Here is a 23753-nt window from a genome sequence, read left to right as displayed (position 1 = left end):
TCAATCACTATATACGATATAAAGCCAAGGCCAATAATTGAGCTACCTAGGAATACACATAAAATGTAAATAAGTATATTGTCCGATTATTTTGCAATAAATTTAATTAATCAGCTTTTGAGATCGTTTTTACAAAACTACTTAAGCAAAACAGATATATAATCGACTTTTATTAGCATACCTTAAGACTGATGTTTCTTAATTTAACTACTAATTAAATGATTGTGCAATTTACATAATATTATCAAAAAACTAAGTATATTGTAAATGAATTTTTTTTTTTTTTTTTTTGCTAAATTATACAACTAACCAAAAAAATGCTAAAATTTAACGACCTATGTGTAGATATTTCACCAAAAGTCTTTGGAACTCTAAATTCAACTCCCATTCTAAATAATCAATGCCAATTGTCAAAGGTTTTAAATATGTGAGCCATATATATGTGTCCATGATCAAAAGATCAAAAGCAAAAGGAAAGGGGATCATACAATACAATGGAAGAAGTTTCCATGATGGCCAAGGCTTATTACGAAGCAAGTTCAGAGCATGTTAAAAAGTTGGCTCATGTCTTCTTTGATGCGATGGACAGTGACGGTGATGGAAAGATAGACCAAAGAGAGTTCTTGGAGTTCATAAGAGACGAAGGTTATGGCAAAATGACAAAAGCGTCCTTCTTCAACCAGATGGATCGTGACAAGAATGGTACTCTTGATTTTTTTGAAGTGGTGACAATCTATTATATAGTTAAGAGCGGAAGACCGTTTTGTGATGAATGTAATAAGTTCATCACATCTACATATTTAACATGTATCGGGTGTTTGGAAGATCCAAATGGAGGCTACTCTTTATGTATCTGCCTCGATTGCTATAGAAAGCAGATACCTAAGCACATGCATGATGGTTTGTGTCGATTTGTAGACAATTACTCATTGCTTGAAGCTATGACCAAGTCAAAATTAAAGGAGGTGTTTAATTAAGATATAATTGTTGTTTTTGAAGTATTTGATATAAAATATCACATATATATCTACAAATTAAATGACTTCATTGACGATATGTTTGTGTCACATGCAGCAAAGATCCATGGAGGCAAAGTTTAGACCAAATGAAACAAATTCAATTCCAGGTAGACCACCTATGGCTATGAGTAACAACCAGCTGACATGGAATCCATGGTCAACCATGGTTCCAGTTCCATATAATAGCCATAGGCCACCTCCTATTCACCACTCTCATTCATGGAGTCCAGGTTCCCTGAGTGCTCCACCTGTGCAAAACCATACAGTCAATATCCAAAACAATTACCACTATACACAACACGTTGTTGCACCTAATGCAATTGTCCCACATCGAGTAAGTTCTATAACTTAGATCAACTCTTTATTGTTGTCTATAGTACTATGCAACTATTTATTACTTGTTAATAGTAATAAAGATCCTGAATCCGATTTGGTGAATTTTAGATACAGTAATTTTAAAATATATATTTACAGGTTGTCAACATGTCCTAGTCAATATTAAAAAGAATGTAACAGTTTTGGTAAGCCAAAATTTATGTCATATAAGAAAACTTACACATAAAAGATTATTGTTGTCATTATTATTAATTTACTAATTTACTATTTATTTCTTATTGAAAAAACATCTATGTTTTTTTTATACAGTATTAAAATTAAAGTTCACATCAATTAAAATGTTTAAATGAGCTTATGGGATACCATATGGAAAAAAAATGATAAGTAGTTTTTTTAGTATTTAAAAAATGCATATAAAATTACCAAACATTGATAGGTTGGTCAAAAAAAAAGTCGAGGCTACCGTCTATTTATTTTTATTTTTTTGAGGTTAAAACAATATTAAAATGGTAAATTCTTTATCAAGCATAATAATCAATTTGAAATATGTTAAGACGGAAATAAAACATTATATTTTTTATTTAAATTAATAAGTATTTTTATTTACTATATTCAAACACTAAAAAATAAATTTATAAAAATAATCAAAAATTTTAATGACTTAGTTATTTTTAGCCAAAAATAAAAGATTATTAATTTTAGGCATCAAAATCGTAAGTGATTAACAGATTAAGGTCATCTTTGATTTTACATATATTACAGTGAAATCACCATAATGGGCTATGAAATCGGTTTGTTTTTTACATATTGAATGCTCAAAGTATATAAACCCTAAAATTTGGAAATAACTCTTATTTTTAAACGGTCAACTTGAAGAAATCATGTCTATTTTCTTTAATGACACAAGAACAATATTCTTTCCAAAACTTTATAAGTTATGTAAATATTTGATGTTTTATTCATCTTTTAATAGGTTTTGTACATTTAGCATAAGTTTATATATGATTTTTGGTTAAAAAATGGAGGAGTTCGATTTTTTTTTTAGAGGAAATCACACTTAATAGATGTTAAATAGCAGGTAACATATGTTAAATTGTAGGTGTTTTAATCTCAGTCATGAATGTAAAAGTCACTGATGCATATGTCATGTATTAGTGACTTGTACATTTGAAAAAAAAAAAAAACTAAAATCGTAGATGGATCTTAGTCATCTACATTTTATTAAATAAAAATTCAAAGAAAAATGTTTTTTAATACTTACTCAATATTGGGTTAGACATGAGCAACTTTCATAGCCCTCTAAGGTTGGAGAGTATTCATCCCTTCCAATTAGACCTAACAAACGTGTCGTGTCGTGTCGGGTTCGTATCGTGTCGGGACATTAAATGGGTTGAGAGGGTTTGACCCCTAACCCGACGCATTTAATTATCGTGTCGAGTCATGTCAACTTGTTTATTTTCGTGTCGATTTCGTGTCGGGTTTCAAGTTATGGTTTAGACCTTGTAAATATGTTATTTCATGTCAGGTTGAAACATTTTAAAAGGTTGGAAAATAAGAGACGATGAGGAAAAAAAGAAAAAGTGAAACATTGGAGTTAGGAGGTGGAATTATCCTGATAAGTCATTTGACCATTTAACTTGTTATATGTGTTCGCATATAAACATTATCACATGTTATAGCAGGTGACAATGGTAATATGTGAACACATTTAACATATGCAATTTCTTTTTTTGTACGCATTTGACCATTTAGCAAGTTAAATGATCAAATGTGTACAGTATCAGGTAACAATGATAATATGTGAACACATTTAACAAGAATGATCAAATGTATACAAAAAAAAGTTGCCTAAACATGAACAAGACGAAAAAGTAATTATCCTCGCAAGTCATTTTCTTGAGGTGGAATGACAAAATTCATATTAAGTTTAGAAAGCAAAATGAAAGAGTTAAAGTTAGGGAACAAACATGATAAATGGTGAGGATGAGTAAAATTAAGTGACTTTAAAAGTTTGAATTTTACTTTTAATTCTTGACTTTGGTTCACTACAAGTCTATAATAAAAAATATATTTATAAAAATATGAAATTTATAAAAAGGATACATAATTAAATGAGTCATATTCGAGTCATCTTCGAGTTGAAAGTATTGACTTTAACCTTACCCATTTAATTATCGTGTCGTGTCGTGTCAACCCATTTACATAAACGTGTCGAAATCTCTTATTCAAACCCACTAATTTTGTGTCGTGTTGTCGTGTCGTGTCAGGTTTTGTCAGGTCAACTTCCAACCCACAATTATCACATCATTGTTATATAGTTTTTTCTCTTTTTCATCTTTTCCATCTCACATTACATAAAAACTCATATTTTTTATGTCTCTCAACCCATTCAATTTTTAGTTTTAAAATATATATGCAAACTAATTACAATCATATAAAATTAATTAACAAAAAGATTACAAATATACAAAACTAATTCACAAATTAATTAAAAATATGCAAACATGATTTGATACAAGTTTTAAAACATGAAGTACAACTTACCAAGCATATATATATATATATATATATATATATATATATATATATATATATATATATATATATATATATAACGACAAATCTAATATACTCTTGAATTACTTTTTAATTCCACTTATGTCTACAATAGGACTTGAACCATCGACCTCAAGTAGGGAAGGCAACACCGATCCCACAGGACTAGAGGCCTCGAATTACTTTGGCATTATTTAACCCGCTTGGAATCAATTTGGCGGTACCACTTCATCAACAAATTCGTTGCACCGGTGGTATCGCTAGTACCTCCCCTACCCCGCCACGCAACAATGTCGATATCGTCCACCCTAAGAGTAAATCTCAGCTCGAACAGATGACCTTAGCCCTTACGAGTTGGGTCGCTATTTTAAAATCTTTTATTATTTTTATATATTTTTTGTAGAAATTATTTGTTATAATAACTATAATAAATTAATAAATATCATAAATAAACTCTTTCAAAAGTTTTATAAGAGTCGTTATATAACAATAACAAAAATAAAAGTCCCGCCAATTTACGCTCGAGACTTGTAAACAAATATCAGAAAAATCACTCAACTTTCCATTTATGCTCGACACCTTCAAACAAAATAATAGTTCGTCAGGTCGGGCCCTTTCTAAAATTAAAGTTTAAAATCAACGTAACATCATAATCAATTCCCCAAGACCACCGGCGTCCCCACCACCACAATCACACTCTCCCCTCTCCCCTCTCCCCTTGCCCACCGTCGCCCCTCCTATCATCCCTGTGTCAACACACCCATTCTTCCGTTGGATTTTGGAATCTCAAAGGTGATCCCTATATAAAACCGGTAACAACACGAAGACATTGACGTTAAATTAGGGTTTCAGTTTTGAATTAATTTCCAATAGAGCTTGTAATTCATATATTAAGGTCAAAACATCAGATTTCATGATGGATTTAAATTGGATTTTAAATGACTACAAATAGACATGAGGCAGCCATTGTTGTATCTCCAGCTGCAACGTTTTCTATGACTTGCTGTGCAAAATTTTCTATAATTTAGTTCTTAATTTTTTTTCGTCAGAAAATTATATCGGTTGATTTTTGTTTTATTGATTTCATCTCCTGTACAATTTCGACTTTTGCAGCAACGTTGGAGGGTTGCGCTTGAAGCATTGAACACGGCACTCCAAATCGGTGTCAATGCTAATACTTTATGTTCAATCCTATGATAAATTTGTCCAAAAAGGTGTGTTTACAGTTTACCTTGTTGTTTCTATCTATGCTATGTTCCTTTCCTCATTTATGCAATGAATTCATACATATATGTTCAAGATTCAGATTCATCAACACTCTATCATTCAATTTCTGTATCATAAATTCTTAATTTCAATACACACCTTCAAATTTCAATCAACAATCCTATCAAAAAGCAAAACTCTACAAACAATTCTGTAAAGTTGAATCAATGTCAACAATTATTTTCAAATATCAAGCAACAATCTCATCAAAAGAAACTAGAAATTTATAAACACCTCACCAATCACCCCTTGATCCCCGACTCAATCTTTTCAACAATATCTGCACTAGTATTAAACGATTGAGCCAAAATCCCCTCATAAATCGTACTATTAAAAACACTATTCGCAATCGACTGTGTCCCTGCATTTGCACTCCCAAAAGCCGAAACAGCCAAAGCAGGTTCAGTTGCATTAGAATTGTACTGAAAATGCACAAGTCCTTTAGGGAACACAAACATGTCACCAGTCACAAGCTTCTGAGTAAAAAGCTTGTTGGAGGTGTCAACAAACCCGACTTGTAGCGAGCCTGCCATCACAAACAAAAGCTCAGTAGCCCGTGGGTGGATATGGAGCGGGTTGATAGACCCGATTGGGAACTCAAGAACAGCATACGAAACACTTTGGCCCATTAAACCCGGGAATTCGTTTTGGGTAACTTTAATGGCTGTAAAAGCTATTGGGTAGGTTGCATCCACGAGTGTTCGGAGCCCCGTGAATGTGAAATAGTTTGGATCGGTTACGGTTGTGTTTGGTGGTAGAACATAGTCGGTTAGGATGTCGGGGTCGGTTGAGACTGCTAATTGGATTATGGATAAGGATATGAATGTGACACAGAGGAGAGTTTTAATGGATGCCATTGATAGTTTCATATGGGTTATGATTGTACTGATGTAGATGAAGGTGGTTTCTGTTTATAGTGTAATTAGTTTATAAAGATTTTTGAGGTGATGTTCTTAGGAATTGTCGATTTGTTGAATGGTTCTGGGGATATACTTGTGTGTTCTTGGATGCTTGGGATGATCTGAGCATACAAAGAAACAACTGTTATGTGTTGTTTTCTTTCTTTGTATTTTTGTAGCTGGTTTTGTCATTAGTTTGCTGTTATTGTAGATGATTTTTGATCTGCTTAGTTGTGTCTTTTTCCAGTTTTTATTGTTCTTATTTTAGTGTTTAAATAATATAGTTGCGAAGATAAGGAAATAAACAATACTCTTTCTCAATAACCAAACAATTATATTGCCCAAATGTTTTACTATTGTGTTGTTACAAAAAGAAAAAAGATGAAGAGAGCATTTACGTCTATTGCGCGGAAGAGAGAGATCAAGACTCGGGTCTTAGAATAAACATTTGCAGTTTTTTTGTCTCATTGACATCAATCTAATTCAATTTAAATACATTACAAACTACAAAGCCAACCTATCATGTCCTGCATGGGTCTAAATGAACAAGATTAGTATATTTTTTTAGCTACATGTGGATGTGTGTACTTCATTGAACTCCATCTTGATTTTCAGCAATGCTTGGAAATCTCTTTGAACTCTGATTCTAATCCAACCCGATTCTTGCATAAACCCACAAAAGCGTGTTGATTTAGATATCTTGTGGAATAAACCGGTTAGCAAAAAAGTATCATTGATTGATAATTCGATATGTTAATCACGTAAAAGGTGGGTGTGGGTGTTTGATTTTCAGAATTACATCTGAAAAAGTGGGCTTTTCTTGAATTCAGCTAGGACTTCAATTCGTCAACGATAAAACTCAATCGGAAAATTTACGGAAGTGCTCCTATGGAAACCGAACTCAATAATCGTAAAGAAAAAATCTTATATTATCAATTCAAATCCGATACAGAATTTATTCGACAAACAAATCGTGTCATAAAATCGTTATTACATAATCAATTCAAAATTCAACTGTCAAGCCTAAGAATTAGCCAGAAAACCCGGATTTAATCTTCTGAATGGTAGCCACATCAGTCTTGAACGACAATGCCAAAATCTGGTTATCAATGGTGGTATTAAAAACAGAATTAGGAACCGAAACAGTCCCCGCATTCGCACTCCCAAATCCAGACACAGCTAAAGCGGGATTCTTTGCATCACTGTTAAACTGGAAGTGAACAAGTCCCTTGGGGAAGACAAAGATGTCGCCTTGTTGTAGTGTCTGTGTAAACAGCTTATTGGTGGTGTCAACAAACCCTACCTGCAAAGAACCCATGAGAACAAACAAGAGCTCGGAGGCCCGTGGATGGGTGTGGGGCGGGTTGACTGACCCGGATGGGAATTGAAGAACTGCATAAGAAACACTTTGGCCATTAAGAGCCGGGAATTCAGCCATGCTTGCTTTTGAGACCTTGAAAGTCGCCGGAAATGGAGCTCCGACGAGTGACCGCATTCCGGTGAAGGTGAAGAAGTTTCCGTCAAGTGGGCCACCTACATTTGGTGGCACGATGAAGTCTGTGAGAATGTCGGGATCTCCGGCCATGGATACAGTCAGAGTGACGCATACAACTGCAAGTGATATGAAGATTTTAAGGTTTGATGCCATTTTTGTTGTTAGGAACGACTGATCGATGAAACTGGTGACTTGTTTGTTTGATTGTTCTTGAAATGCGAAAGAGATGACATATATATAGGGTGGACTCTGGACTCTTTCAAAAAATTTGGGAGTATTACTGATTTTGTAAATATGTTAAATACAAAAACCTTTCGATCATTGTTTTTGTAAAAAATAAAAAGGTTATAAAACTATTTCTTGATCTTAATTTATATAATTAAAAAATATGTTGTGGATTCTTTTTCTTAGGTCGACTCTCCTTATGTTGTCTTGCACATTCACAAAAATGAAGGAAAATTCACCAAACATTTTGTAAACGATCGTGTCTAATATTCATTCATTACATCGTGATTCTTACGTATAAGAAATAAGAAAGAAAAACAATACACTCTTGCAACAATAGGTAATTCTAGGAAATTGTTAAGATCGCTTGTTCTTTCACAAAAACATTTCATTAGGAGTCGATTTTAGTTCATTTACTTAGACTAGTAGGTATGTGTTGGTGTTATAACACCATTAAATTGTCATCTCACATGGCAAATCAAATTATATACATCATAACTAGAAGTGGGGTGGTGTTCTCCATTGGTTTGATTGGTTGGAAAATGGTATTGTATCTCGTTGTCATTACCATGCCTCTTACTATAACATGAGGGTGGGACGGTGTTCTCCATGTTATAATTAGGTTATAGGGATGTCACCAGTGACAAGTCTAAAACACAAAAACGCATGATGTACTATTTAAATGAAACTGACGGAAAATGAAAAAAATAATAAATAATAATAATAATAATATTAGTTGCAGGTCCAAATCAGGTCGTATAAGCAAAAAAAAAAAATCTTACAATTGTTTCAAAGAAAACATAAAACCACATGGTTCACATGAAAAAAATGCAATAGTTGGTCCTTTTGCCAAATCAATAGGTAGTGACCTTAAATCAACTTTCAAATGTTTATGTTGCTCATTATATTATTCTATTGTTTATTTATCATTCTTAAAAAAAAAATTAAAAAAAAAACATTCTTATTCGAATTTTTAAAAAAACCAACAATTGAAAAATCACAAATCAAAAATCAAATCAAAGAAATAAAAAATTATCATTGAAACAATGATTTTGTTTTTGTTATGATATTTTTTATTTTACAATTCACACTTCGCAAAATAATCAAACAAATGAACAACAATAAAATAATCTTGAAACTAGTGTTGTAACACTCGCTGAGATGGTCGAGTACTCCCTACTCAGCCTCTTACCGAGGCGAGCTATAGAATTTAAGTACTCCTCGATCGCCCCCTTTACTGAAGCGAACAGTGTTGTAAAACTCGGTCAACTTGGTAATTAATATGTATAATATACTTAATGGTTTATTATTTAACACACACGCATTTGATTTTATATATATATATATATATATATATATATATATATATATATATATATATATATATATATATATATATATATTAAATTTTCAGTAATTATTCACGAAGTGAGACTATTGTACGTTTTTCAGTTTTTGTGTATTCATATGTATCTAATTTTGTTATATATTTCAATCAACTTATGATTTTCTCATATATAATTTCCCTAAAAATATTTCTACATTAATTACCGAATATGAGTACTCGCTACTTGAGAGTGTATCGAACATATACCGAATAGCGAGTACTACAACCTTGCTTGAAACAATAAAAAAATATTTTGTTTTGCATAGCCTCCTTGATACAGACTTAAATACAAATTGGACTTGAAAAACCCATTTTGATTTGATTTTTTGTTATTTTCCTGTTTTTTCCTTTTATTTTTCTTGTATTTTGTTGTCTTTTGTTTTTTATTATTATTATTATTATTATTATTATTGTTATTATTTTATGTTATTTTCTTTTTAATTATTTTTGTTTTAGAAAATATTTTATTATATATATTAGTATATTTAATTTACGAACGATTGTCTTCTATGTATTTTTCAATAAAATAAAATTATTACTATCCATATGTATTGTTCCGATTATCTCTGTTTTATTTTTTTAGTTCGAACTATCCATTTTTATTTTTTTGTCCGACTATCTCTAAGTTGTTTTTTTCCGTTCGAATTATTCATGTGTTATTTTTTCGTTCGTACTATTATCGGGATATTTATTCGTTCAGACTATCTTTGTGCTATATTTTCGGTCGGATTATCCCTATGTAATTTTTTTTGCTCGGACTACCCTTGCATTATTTTTCGATCATACTATATTTGTGTTAATTTCTCGTCCCGACTATCCATGTGCTCTTTTTTTCATTGTGACTATCCTATGTTGTTTTTTTCATACAGACTATTCATGTGTTATTTTTCCGTTCATACTCTTATTGGGGTTTTTTTTTTCGTTCAGACTATCTATGTGTTATTTTCTCATATTTTTTTCGTTCCAACTATCCATGTGTTATTTTTCTCATTTTGACTAACAAAGTATTATTGTTTTCACTTGGGCTAACCATGTGTGTGTGTTTTTTATTTTTTTTGTTTAAAAAATAACTTAAGAATAGTCCAAACAAAAAAATAACACGGAGATAGTCGAAATAAAATAAAATAAAATAAAAACAGTGATAATCAGAACGAAAAAAAAAAATAACATGGGATAATCCGACCGAAAAAATAACACAAAGATAGTCGATACAAAAAAAAAATAACATGAGGATAATATGAACAAAAAAATAATACATAGATAGTCCGAACGAAAAAAATAACACAGTAATAGTCTGAATTGAAAAAATAACACAAAGAAAATCCAAACGAACAAAAGATATATTTTTAATAATAATAATAATAATAATAATAATAATAATAATAATATATTTATTAAAAATATTAAATACAAAAAATAACAAAAAAAAGGAAAAAAAATCAAAAAACATCATCTTTTCATGGGAGGTAAAGAAGCAATGAAGAAAACTCCTAAAAAAAACTGGAATCATGAAACAAAAATATAATAAATAATAAAATAATAAATAATAAAAAAGTGGAAAAAAAATCACTATTAACAAACGCTTAAGTATTAGCAAACAATTTGTTAATTTCACAATAAACGATCTTAGAACAATGAAACAACAATTAAAAAAAACTACACTTGAACTTATTTTCTCATGTGAATTGGAATCAAGGATCATTGATGACTTGATGGAATTGGAGTCTTGGAGGGTTGATTGTTGTTGAACCGTTAGCGACTGTCAAAGGCTATGGCAGAGGGGCGGTTGCCGGTGACAACAGGCGCAACATAATCCAATCGATGATTGTCAAGGATCAAGTGTGCCTGTGAAACGTCGTTGTTGAATGTTGATTCATGTTTTTTTTTAATTTAACTTGTATTGGGCTATGTATATTGCACTATACTTTAAAAAATCTTCGTCTATAAAAATATAGAATTATGGGTGATTCATACATTTTTTTGTAAAAAATATTAGGTAGTTCACATAAAATATTTAAGGTATGTCACATATTTTAATTTTATATAACCTCTAATAAAAAATTAAAAATTAAAAATAAAAAAATAAAATTAAAAAAAGTAGGTCAAGTGACCTACCTTTGGAACATGTAACATTGTCATTGGCTGTCACCTCTGTCGTAATAGTGATACATACCCAACACTCTTAGAAATATATCAGTTTTATTACATATTATTTCTTGAACTATATAAATTTTGAAAACTTAGTTAAAAATTGAACGATTGCAGCTAGTGGCCGCTTTGGGGATGTGTGGGTTGTGAGATTGCACGAGGCGTCCAATCATAACGAGCTTGTAATCGAAAATTTTCATTAATATTATATTACTAAAATTTAGAAGACAAATTGTTGTTGATCGTTTATATGACATTCATTCATCAGAAAATGAACGAAAATTCACCAAACATTTTGTAAATGATCGTGTATATAATATCCATTCATCACATTGTGATTTTAAAGTAAATTAAAATGAGAAAAAAAATACAATCGGGCTTGGCGATGACTTGGTAAAGGGAATCTATGAGAGAAGGTTCTCGACGAACCGGGGGAACAATGAGATAGAGCAACGGGAAGAAGGTCGTCGTCTCTTTGGGAAGAGTCCAGCTCCAAGTACGCGGTTTAATTCATTTACTTAGAAATATGTTAACGTTGTTACTTTTTATTGCCTGAGATATATAAAATTTGCAAATTTGGTTAAAGAATGAACAAGTATGGTCAAAAATCACCAATATCTAAGATGTTTACAACCTACAAAATAATTTTACTCAAAAAAGAACTATATTATTATTTCATTAATATAATTTATGTAATAATATTTAACATGCTAAATATTTTTAACACATTATGAATTGGAATAAAACTTCAACCCAATTGTTTAATTTTGTCCATTTTACATTCTAGTTTCCAACAAAAAAAAAAAAATTGCTCCATTGCCGTTCTTGGTTGTCAATTTGCCTCGGGCTTTAAGTTGAGCCAAATGACAAACATCAAGAAGTATTGGTTACTCCACATTCACAATAATATACCTCAACCTTGTTCGTCAAATTTGTTAATTATTATGTCGATATTTTCATCACATCCGGCCTTTGGGTAAGTTCCAAAAACAGATATCTTTTAAAAAAATCATATGATAAATTCTTCATTGACCCATAAAACAAAACTGTGCTTTTGTTTTATAAAACGAAGCACGACAATGAAATGTAAAAAGTGTAAAAATTGCAGAAAACACCATTAACGATTGACCAATTTAAGTCTTGTTTTCAGACTCACGTTTATTAATCTACTTGAGTCAAGAGCTTCAGAAGTCGATTAAGCAGATCCATCTCAGCTTACAAGTTTTGCCTTCTTCCTTATGGTTTCTAAACAACAAATAAATAGAAATTAGGTTATTGATAAAACCAAATCGAAGCAATAAACAATGAAATATATAAAGATAAAATTTACAACATTATAGATTTACAATACCTTCTCAGATTTATCTTTATCGTCTAATTTGTCTTTTCCTTCCATTTTCTGCTTCTGCTTCTCCAGCTTTTCTTTCTCCATTTTCTTCAACATTCAATGTACGCCAAAAACGAAACCTCCAGTGATCAATTAACCATCGATAATAAAATAAACAAAAACAGACATTAAAAAAATACCTTGACGTAGAGATTCTCACGAGCACGTTCTTCGTCGTCAAGGACGCGGCCTTGATCGCTGAAGAGACGAAGCAATCTTAAATTGGAATTGGATGAGTGCTTGAAATGAAGAAGAGAATGTGATCTTGAGATAATGATGGATCTCATCGCCATTAGGGATCTGTTTGAGCTATGGAAAAAATGAGAGAATGTGAATTAGTGAATGTGTTGGTTTGTTGAATGATCTTGCTGTTGGTTGAATGGTTGGTTCCATGGGAAAGGGTCCAAGAGAAAATCACCGGGTCAATCGAAATGGGTTTTTATTTTAAGTAATATGCAATTTTACATGAAATAAAAAATAATTTAAATTTTGATATATTTTATGATCAGGTTGTTGTCTATTTTTAGTAAACATAGTTAGTGGAATTGGTTTAACCAACTATCAATACAGTTTTAGAAGTTTAGTAACTTTTCTATAAACAAACCAACAAATTACACATAAAAATAAAATGTGAACATTTGCAATCTATGTTTGTAATATAATTCTATCTAAGATACTTTATTTAGCCTTTTAAAAGATAAAATTGCAAGAATGGTTCATATGTTATGTCATTACTCATCAGTTTGGTCCAAAAAAGTTTAGATTCGCGTCAGTGGTTCAAAAGTTTGATTTTATTGTGAGTTTGGTCCAAAGTGTTTTAAACTTTTTTAAAATGACGGATTTATCACTTATTATTTTATTTTTTATTTGTCTTTTATTACAATAATTAAAAATAAAACTAAATAATCTCTCTCTATCTCTCTCTCTCTCTTATATATATATATATATATATATATATATATATATATATATATATATATATATATATATATATATATATATGATGCGACATCGGCTCCGACCACCAACTCTGATGATGTGCTTCTACGTCGGAGAGAATCTGCGATGTCACAACAGACAAGGCCATTAGAACCGCCCCAGGGACTGTGCCACGAGAGCAGGCTCCGACGATCAAGTTAGATCGGTTGGTAGAGATGAGATGGTTCTCATTAGTTGGAGAGAACCATCTTGGTGTTGGGGGTAGTGTATGGTGGCTGACGGCGGAGGGTGGCGGATAAGCCACCCGACCAGAGTCTAGGGCGCCGGATCAGCCAAAGGGAGAGATCCCTCTCTATAGAGGAGATATTGTTCACTTTATAGGAGACAATTAGATCAAGGGTAATTAGGTCGGGCCTTGGGCTAGCCCAATTCAGGCCCAGCTAGCAAGGAGTTGGGCAAGGCCGCCCGGAGGCGCCGGGCAAGGCTGGCGGGCACGCACTAGGAGCGTCAAGCAAGGGAACGCCAGGTCGGGCCGGCAGGAGAATCTCAGGCAAGGCTGGCAAGGGAGCGTCAAGCAAGGCTGGCAAAGGAGTCTCCAGCAAGGCTGACAAGGGAGCACCAGGCAAGGCTGGCGTGCTAGAACTGTCTAGGCCATGCTAATGGACCATATATCATCAAGTCCACCCAGTCCGATGTTATTGGTACGTGGCCAATGACATTGGACTGGACTCAGTCATATAAATCATGTGATGGGTTTTGAGCATTCTAACACTCCTATGGTGTACATGCAACCCTAGAAACCTTGGATCTATGTTTGACTAAGATACATGCAAATAATTATTTTTCCAAGGTTCTTATCCTAACTAGCATGGCATGGGGTACTTGAATCAAATAAAACTAGTAGAATTACTTACCTTGTAGTAGTAGTTGATTGCTTGGAGTTTGAGAGCCTAGCACCAATAATGTGGATGCCTCAAATGGAAGTCACAAATCACCACAAACTTGGAAACTTGAGAGAATAGTCACAAACTTCTTGAAATCGGCCCTCTTAGTTTACACACATCAACTAGTGTCATTTCAAGAACCAAAGCCTCCTTTATATAGTGTGGTGGATTAGGGTTACATTCATGTAAACCCTAATACCTATGTCTTTTCATTTCCATGAGATCCATGGGTTAAAGCTCCATGGAGTATCCATGGACTTTCCATGCAAGCCTAGCCCATTCCAAATAAGCATTAGCCCACACTATATAAATACAAGAGCCCATATTTAATTAGTCATACTTTTGATCTCTAAATTAATTCTAGATTAATTATAGATCAATACTAATTAAATAATATGATTTTATATTAATATATTAGGACTTATAATATATTAATAAATCATAACTTATACTATTCTCAAACGATTATCCATAAATTGTTCGGGTGAAGTGCAACCCAAATGGACCATGCCGGGTCGGTTCAAGTACATACCAAATATAGTTATGGACTTAGACACTATATCCAACAGTCTCCCACTTGGATAAGTCTAATAACTATAGTTGCAAGTATGACTTCAGGAACCGATCAGCAATCGTAGCTCTTTAAACTCTGTTGAACTATGAAGCGCCATTTTAGATAAGTGATCATATAATCCTCTATTCTAGATATCAGCCGGACAAATACATGGAACATGGTCTTGCTTATTGTCCAGCATTTGTTTCCCGATTTCCGATTTGTTTGACATAGAACTTAACTGAACACATCAATTTAGTTCTGACCGGGCCCGATACATAGGTCAAAACAAAATCATCGAGGGGCCCAGATATCGCTTCTAATCCTAGAAGGAACAGATAAACTTCGACTCATATGTTTGCTCTACTACTTGTTGAATTACACACAAAAGCACGGTTTATAACATCGAGTTACCAATGCGTTTTCGTGCAATCAATGCATAACCAACTCATAGGCAACAGATCATATCTCTAGGTTTGAAGACTTATATGATATTACCGTCTCACGATCACTCGAGATAAATTCCATGAAGTGATACAAGTGAGCGTGGGTTGAATCCAATACTCAGAACTTATGAGCACTCATGAGTGTTGTAGCCCCGCTTTGTCTAACATCTTAGACCTCTACAAGCCAACCCATGACAGTCTTGATTCATATCTACTTCCAACATATGACCGACTGTGGAGAGTTTGAATAATATGATATAAACCATAACATAATTATTCTGGAAGTCAAAACATGCAAAAAGAAATAATAGTAAACGATTGACAAGAGATAGCAACACTTTACTCATAAATAACAGCTTTTATTTATCATCAAATGTGAATTACATTTTACAAATTTCAAGATTATCTAACTACTAAAACTAATATCATCCTTCAGCCCTATGCTCTGAGCATGCTGGAGATGCTTAGCCCGAGTCAGTCCCTTCGTGAGGGGATCTGATGGGTTCTCATCCGATGATACCCTCTTTGCCACGAGGATTCCTTCTTCTATTCGATGTCTGATGAAGTGATATTTTCTGTCAATGTGTCTGGATCTCCCATGATCTCTTGGTTCCTTGGCTAAGGCAACCGCACTATTGCTGTCACAGAAAATCTCCATTGGCTCCTTTATAGCTGGTACAACTCCAAGGTCTCCGATGAAGTTCTTTAGCCATATAGCCTCCTTTGCTGCCTCGCTTGCTGCTATATACTCTGATTCACAAGTGGAATCAGCCACTGTCTCCTGCTTGGAACTTTTCCAAGTAATTGCCCCTCCGTTTAGAGTAAAGACCCAGCCCGACTGAGAGCGGAAATTATCCCTGTCAGTCTGAAAGCTAGCATCACTGTACCCTACAACTCTCAAGTCCTCACTGCCACCGAGGGTAAGGACCCAGTCCTTAGTCCTCCGTAGGTACTTGAGGATATTCTTTACCGCAGTCCAGTGTGCCTTGCCAGGGTTCCCCTGATACCTGCTAACCATGCTCAAAGCAGAGGCTACATCAGGTCGAGTACACATCATAGCATACATGATCGATCCTACAGCTGAAGCATAAGGTATTCGACTCATTTCTGCTATCTCAGCCTCAGTACTAGGGCTTTGTGTGTTACTCAATCTGGCATTACTCTGGATGGGTAACTCTCCTTTCTTGGAGTTATGCATGTTGAACCTTTTCAACACTTTGTCCACATAGGTGCTTTGACTAAGTCCAATTAGTCTTTTACTCCTGTTTCTCAAAATCCTTATCCCTAGGATATAGGCAGCTTCTCCAAGGTCCTTCATAGCGAAACACTTCCCAAGCCAGGACTTACTTCCTGCAGGGTTGGGATGTCATTTCCTATGAGTAGTATGTCATCCACATACAGTACCAAAAAGCTGACTATACTCCCACTAGCCTTGATATAGACACAAGATTCATCTTCACTCCTTGAAAAGCCAAATTCTTTGATTTTCTCATCAAAGCAAAGATTCCATCTGCGAGGTGCCTGTTTTAATCCATAAATGGATTTCTCGAGCTTACACACTCTACTGGGGTACTCTGTACTGACAAAACCCTCTGGCTGAACCATGTAAACATCTTCAGCCAACTTTCCATTAAGGAAAGCGGTTTTGACATCCATTTGCCATATTTCATAATCATGAAATGCAGCAATGGCTAACAGAACCCTAATAGACTTAATCTTGGCCACTGGTGAAAAGGTCTCATCATAATCAACTCTCGGAGTTTGAGAATAACCCTTTGCAACCAGTCGTGCCTTATAAGTGTGTACATTACCATCCATGTCGGCCTTCTTCTTGAAGATCCATCTGCACCCAACTTTCTTACGATCAGGTACATTGTCAACCAAGTTCCAAACTTGATTGTCATACATGGACTGTATCTCGCTATCCATAGCCTCTTTCCATTTAGCAGCCTCAGGGCCTGCCATGGCTTCCGTGTAGCTGTTAGGCTCATCCAGATTTACCAGTGTGTTATCACTGATAAGTGTCTCACCTTCTGCAGTAATATGAAAACCATAATAATGCTCAGGTGCATTCCTAACTCTGGTGGAACGCCTCAGAGGTATAGATTCTTCAGTCGGCTCAACAGGAGTTTTCTCCTCAGGTTGAGGGCTAGGGTTTGAGGTTCCTTCACCACTTGACTCTTGAATTTCCTTAAGGTCAATTTGCCTCCCACTGTCTCCTTGGCTCATGAATTCTCTCTCTCGAAAGAATCCTCTTCTTGCTACGAAGACCACATTATCACTGGGTCTATAGAAGATGTAACCAAAGGATTTCTGTGGGTAGCTAGGCGACAACGGTCTCGAAAGAATCCTCTTCTTGCTACGAAGAGCAATGCTACTGATAATGTTATGCGGAGCGGGGCTGCTAGGCGACAATGATGTCGATAAGGCATCGGGCCAAGGTAGATAAGAGGCGTAAGCTCGCTATACAGTCTCTAAGACAGTTATTCGACATGATTGTTGTTGTAGTCATGCGCTAATGGAATGTCACCGATAACCATCTACATAGTCTGCTTTGCATGATCATTAATAACTGTCCTGAAGGTGTTTGTAGCTTGGCCTACACCTAGCTAAATTCCCCCCATTCTGATGTGGGTACCATAGTGATGCGACATCGACCTCCGGCGTGTCTTCTGGTCTTCTGCTGCGACGGAGATCTGGACATCACAGTGCAAAGTCGTTAGAGTCGCCCCAGGGACTGTGCCCCGGGAGCGGACTCTGACGGTCAAGTTAGATCAGCTGATAGATCTGAGATGGTACTTCATAGCTGGAGAGAACCATCTTGGTGTTGGTGGTGGTGTATGGTGGCTGACGGCGGCGGGTGGCGGCTGAGCCACTCGGTCGGAGTGTAGTGTGGTGGCTGAGCCATGGGGAAGGATCCTAGGGCAAAGATCCTAGGGAAAAGGGGTCCTAGTGGTGGCTGAACCACTTGGGAAAGAGTCCTCTTTCATGGAAGAGACACTATTCTATTTATAGTGGACAATTAGGTCAAGGGGAATTGGGTCAGGCCTTGGGCCAGCCCAATTCAGGCCCAACTAGCAAGGAGCTGGGCAAGGCCGCCCGGAGGCGCCGGGCGGGGCTGGCGGGCGCGCACCAGGAAGGGATGACAAGGGAGCGCCAGGCGAGGGAGCGCCAGGTCGGGCCGGCAGGAGAGTCCCCAGCAGGGCTGGCAAGGGAGTCCCCAACAAGGCTGGCAAGGGAACACCAGGCAGGGCTGGCAGGAGCGTGCCAGGCCAGGCTGGCGCGCTAGAGCAGTCTAGGCCATGCCAATGGACCATATATCATCAAGTCCCCCCAGTCTGGTGTTATTGGTACGCGGTCAATGACATCGGACTGGACTTAGTCAAATAAACTGTGCGTCGTCAAGTCCCCCTAGTCTGATGCGATTGGGTTGATGCCAATCGGATCGGACTAGATAAAGCACCAATACAATAAATAATAAAGAGAAATGACCGAACCTCGCCCACGAGAGTCGTGGGGTTGTGCGAAGAGCCAAGCATTACTTATGCAGCTTGAGCTGACTTGATACTCCTTCATTGAGAGGAGTGCGAGTCGATCAGTGCGATGCAACGTAACTATTGTTGCGATCATGCGGACCGAGGCTGCTAAAGAGTGTTACGCGACACTGATGTCGATAAAATGCCGGGGCGGGGTAGCTAAGAACCGTAACCTCGCCATACAGTCTCTTAGACCGTTGTCAAGCTCTGAAATCTGTAAATAGATACAACGCACTTGGTCCATGATTCTCGCGTTCCAGTCACAGCTGAAAGTTGTTAATAGAAATAGACGCTCTAAGCGTCGCGCGCGCACCCCGGTGAGGGGGACGAGACCCGCAGCCAACACCGGGTGGGGATTTATATTTCTATGCCCGCCGGATGGGAACTTTGAGTGACTAGTCAGTGGTGCACACTTCACAAGTCCCCTGTAAATGCTTTACAGACCGAGCTTTACTCCGCGAGTTTGCTATTGGCGCACTCTGAGTGTCGCAGCGCTGAAGCGATTTTCTGAAAAGACAACAACACCAATTTTGTGAGTTAGTATATTTTCTTTAAATCATAAGCTAATTGATTTTCTGCCAGGGGCTCTTTCGAAATGCTTCACGAGTAGTAGTAGTAATGTACTACTCTTCTACCTCCTTTTTTTTTCTTGAAAACTTTGGGATGGTCGGACCACATCTTATAGAATCAGATTTAGCTTGACTGGATTGGAGCGCACGAGCTTTGATTTTTTTTTTTTAAATGCCGAATATGTTGGATAAAATCGCAGCACATGCCGATTGATCCAATTTGTCTTGCAAAAGGCAGTCCATTATAATGTTATTGAAGTAGCCCATGAACATCAAAAAGAGTCAATATAGGTAAAACCCATATCAAATATTGCAGCCCAAATATTGTGACCCATTTGATGAAATAGGCCCAGCTTCTCTTTTTTTTTGTTTAAACATGTTGGAGATGAATAAATAAAAGTCTTGTACGGGCCCATCATTCATCAATTTGAAAAAGGAAATCTGCCAGTTGGGCCTTTGTGGTTTTCAATTCTTGCAAGGAGAAACCAAAAATAGTAGATCGGCGACTAGAGGCGTATGGGCTGTTTGTGAATGAAGGCTACACATGCGGGCCCACTTGTGGTATTATCCGTTTTGAACGAAAGGTGTTTCCCATAGCCTATATTTCGTCCTCTTGATCTTGTGTATCTCGTCCTCATGTTTTAGTGATGCCCTAGCTCCAGCAGGTGGCGATTAATCAGGCATAGGAGGCCGGCGATCTCTGTCGGAGTGAACCAAGGCGGTTACCGGAGTTGTTCCGCTTGGATGAAGTGGTATCTCGGAGGTTGACTGATTCGGAGATCTAGAGCTGTTGGGTCAGCAATTGGAGTTGTTCGGTGACAAGAGATGGCTCGGCAGGTGGTGGTCAGCCTTCGAGAATCGATGTTTGGGAGAGAAATCGGCTAACAGGAGATGGTGGATCCAAGCAGCGAGTGGTTGTGTCGGAGTTCGCTGCTGCTTTGGCTTCGTTTTCCGTCGTTGACTAACAGGGGAAGATGTGACCGGTGACGCTCTAGATCCGACGAATGAAGGCGGTGCGCTAGCAGCTGCTGCAGGTGGTCTATGAGTTGTGGAGGAGCAACGGTCGGAAACAGATCGAGAAGACAGATGGAGATACGGGGTTCATCGAAGCAATTGCCGACTGACAGAGAGACCCGTGGTGGCGCCGGAGGATCACACGGCTTCTGGTGGAGGTTTTGTTGATTGGAGGTCGCCCGATGGGCGATGTTTGTTCTATTCATCGGAATCGGGAGCGGCTGCGAGAGGAGTGGTCCTGGCGGTTTCGGATACATTGGTTCATTGGTGGCGATTTGGTCACAGGGTACCTCCAAGTTTCAAGGGAGAGATGGGCCAAGGTGGCGACTCAAAGATTTTCAGGTGTCGCTGGCTAGTCGGTGACCCGTGGCTTATGGTGGCGTCTAGCGAGGTCGCCGGTGATGAAAGTGACCTGCGACTGGAGATGGTCCGGCGATATTTTCCGGTAGATGATACCGGCAACGGGATTTAGGAAAGTCTTTGACTGCCCGATAAGATGCCTTGACCGGGTGGGTCCCGGTTCTTTTTGTCTTCTCTGTTCATTGAGCATTGGACCACGTAGGCCCTACACGAGTTTTTAACTTTTGGCTTATGGTGTACAGCTGGTACACCCTTTTTTTTTCAAGAAACACAAGGCACACTTTCCTTGTATGTTTTTTTATATTACTTTGTCAGCTTTGAAATAGCGTAGGTCCCACACACTGTTGTATGCTACACCGTATATGGATGCGATGTACACGGATCTGGTGCTGATATACTAGACCATTTTTACTCTTTTGTCTGTTGAGCTGATTAATAACTCTTGTATCATTCTTTCTTTTTTTTCTTTTTTGAAAACCATTAACCAAAATGGTAAAACTATGGGGTAAAGGTAACTTTTACCTTTTGAAATGTACAAAAATTACAGCACAATTTAAACAGACTTGTACATTTAGACTTATTACTAAAATGATCTTTGGATGATATGTAAATTGAAAGATGGTAAAAACTCAAAATAGTTTTTTTTTTCAAAGTTGAATAGAGCCACCAAGCCATTAACAAAAATATATCTGAATAATTCTTTGTAAACATGTTCAAAATGAACAAAAATCTCATTAGGTCCAAGGATCTGAACTGAGAATATATAGAAATACCCAAATGAAGAATGAGTTTTTTAAAAATTTGAGAAGGTAACAAATTCATATAAACCTATTTCTTCCCTCAAGCTTCTAAATAACTTGAGTAAACTTATATACAGAAAATCATGAACTAAATGAGATTTTCTGGAAACATATAAACCGAAAGTGGGATAGAACCCATAAAGAACCTCTTCTTCTCTCTTTTCTTTTCCTGAAGAGTTTTGTAAAATGTACAAGCTACACAGTTGTATGTACAAATAAATGTTTCAGGAATTGAAGTTCTTTACAAAAATCGTTTTTCTCCTCTAAACTTCTAAAGAAAAAACACCAAAAATATAAAAAGTGGTGTAAAAATTCGAGTTTTCTCCTGATTTTGTGAACTGAAAAATATGAGTAAGAACTCATAAAACTTCTTTTCTTCTGAAACAAACCCCCAAGATATAAACAAAAACAGATCTAATAAAAGTTTTTGCAGATTTGGGGAGTATTTGAGTGAAGAAAATCATGTAGATCCATAGATCTGAACTAAACACGAAATGGGTCTAACAAAGTTTTATCCTCACTAAACCTTCTTTACTCTTTAGCTTGCTCAACGGATCTGAAAATTTTTTGTTTTCCATTCTCTAAGCTTCTAGAGGAAGCATCAGATAAACAACTTGAATGAAGTTGTACATGAGAAATCAGGAACCAAAACCGATTTTCTTGAAAATGAGCAAACAAAAAGGGTAAAGACTTGTAAATATTATTTGTTCTTCAACTTGCTGAATAAAATTCGAAAATATGAACAAAGATGGGGAAAACTCATTAAAATCTCTTTTCTCCCCAAGACATATTTAGATATCTGAGCAAAACAAGGTAGATCTAACGATCTGAGAAAAAAACTCAACAGATCTAAAGATCTGAACAAAAAAAAGGTGGACAGATCAAGAGATCTGAACAATGGTTAGACAGATCTGAAAAGATCTTATCAAGAGCCAAATCGATTTGAACAGATCTTGGCCAAAGCCAAACGGATCTGAACAAAATGATGCTAAACATGAATAGATTTGAGCAAATCTGAACTAAAGCACAACAGATCTGAACAGATCTGGGAAAAAAAATGAGCTTGAAACCAACTGAGGCTTTTGCTACTTGCTCGAATCCGGGATGGCGCCAAATGATGCGACATCGACCTCCGGCGAGTCTTCTGGTCTTCTGCTGCGGCGGAGATCTGGATATCACAGTGCAAAGTCGTTAGAGCCGTCCCAGGGACTGTGCCCCGGGAACGGACTCCGACGATAAAGTTAGATCAGCTAGAAGATCTGATATGGATCTCTTTAGCTAGAGAGGACCATCTTGGTGCTAGTGGTGGTGTATGGTGGCTGACGGCGGCGGGTGGCGGCTGAACCACCCGGCCGGAGTATAGTGTGGCGGCTGAGCCATGGGGGAAGAACCCTAGGGAAAAGGTCTTAGGGAAAAGGCGTCTTAGTGGTGGCTGAACCACTTGGGAAAGAGTCCTCTTTCATGGAAGAGACACTATTCTATTTATAGTGGACAATTAGGTCAAGGGGAATTGGGTCAGGCCTTGGGCCAGCCCAATTCAGGCCCAACTAGCAAGGAGCTGGGCAAGGCCGCCCGGAGGCGCCGGGCGGGGCTGGCGGGCGCGCACCAGGAAGGGATGACAAGGGAGCGCCAGGTCGGGCCGGCAGGAGAGTCCCCAGCGGGGCTGGCAAGGGAGTCCCCAGCAAGGGAGTCCCCAGCAAGGCTGGCAAGGGAACGCCAGGCAGGGCTGGCAGGAGCGCGCCAGGCCAGGCTGGCGCGCTAGAGCAGTCTAGGCCATGCCAATGGACCATATATCATCACATAGGTAGCTGGATCAGACTATGGTGAATAAGGTAGGGTTGCGTAATATAGGTGGCAGAGGTTCCGGGAGCTGG

General features: G+C 36.8%; 3 protein-coding genes and 1 long non-coding RNA gene across 7 annotated transcripts in view; 1 reads left to right on the top strand and 3 right to left on the bottom strand.

Annotated features, from left to right (window-relative positions):
* Positions 1 to 401: 401 nt before the first annotated feature.
* Positions 402 to 23753, top strand: part of LOC145160930 (uncharacterized) — a 42746-nt gene continuing 19394 nt past the window's right edge. Inside the window, exons 1-4 of one of the 3 annotated variants that reach the window (XM_079080311.1) lie at positions 402 to 965; positions 1075 to 1353; positions 5025 to 5125; positions 5623 to 6301. In XM_079080311.1, the coding sequence (XP_078936437.1) occupies positions 495 to 965; positions 1075 to 1353; positions 5025 to 5108 (834 nt within the window). In that variant the 5' untranslated portion in view covers positions 402 to 494 and the 3' untranslated portion in view covers positions 5109 to 5125; positions 5623 to 6301. Of the gene's footprint in view, positions 966 to 1074; positions 1354 to 5024; positions 6302 to 23753 lie in introns of those variants that run through there. The other 2 variants (XM_079080312.1, XM_079080310.1) reach the window with 2 other exon arrangements.
* On the bottom strand, positions 5420 to 6046 carry LOC145160931 (germin-like protein 9-3). Its single transcript, XM_079080313.1, has one exon. It carries the CDS (start codon positions 6044 to 6046, stop codon positions 5420 to 5422), a length of 627 nt encoding a protein of 208 aa, XP_078936439.1.
* LOC145156958 (germin-like protein 9-3) lies at positions 7055 to 7758 on the bottom strand. Its single transcript, XM_079076153.1, has one exon. The coding sequence runs from the start codon at positions 7722 to 7724 to the stop codon at positions 7107 to 7109; it is 618 nt and encodes a 205-aa protein (XP_078932279.1). The 5' UTR covers positions 7725 to 7758; the 3' UTR covers positions 7055 to 7106.
* Positions 11692 to 13139, bottom strand: LOC145156957 (uncharacterized). 2 transcript variants are annotated; one of them, XR_013737006.1, is made up of 4 exons: positions 12859 to 13139; positions 12683 to 12766; positions 12488 to 12576; positions 11692 to 11883 (listed from the first exon to the last, which is right to left on the bottom strand). It is a non-coding gene; the product is annotated as an uncharacterized LOC145156957 (long non-coding RNA). The 2 variants fall into 2 exon arrangements; XR_013737005.1 differs by lacking the exon at positions 11692 to 11883 and having other exon boundaries at positions 12324 to 12576.

Source organism: Lactuca virosa, chromosome 2, assembly GCF_052849685.1.
Source record: "Lactuca virosa cultivar CGN04683 chromosome 2, Lactuca_virosa_CGN04683_v6, whole genome shotgun sequence".
In the NCBI taxonomy this organism is placed as follows: Eukaryota; Viridiplantae; Streptophyta; class Magnoliopsida; order Asterales; family Asteraceae; genus Lactuca; species Lactuca virosa.
Note: the sequence above shows the minus strand (reverse complement) of the source record. Positions and strands in the feature narration are given on the sequence as shown.

What these genes read in the sequence shown, in the direction of transcription:
- LOC145156958 (XM_079076153.1), bottom strand. Translation starts at nt 7,724, where the DNA reads ATGGCATCAAACCTTAAAATCTTCATATCACTTGCAGTTGTATGCGTC.
- LOC145160931 (XM_079080313.1), bottom strand. Translation starts at nt 6,046, where the DNA reads ATGAAACTATCAATGGCATCCATTAAAACTCTCCTCTGTGTCACATTC.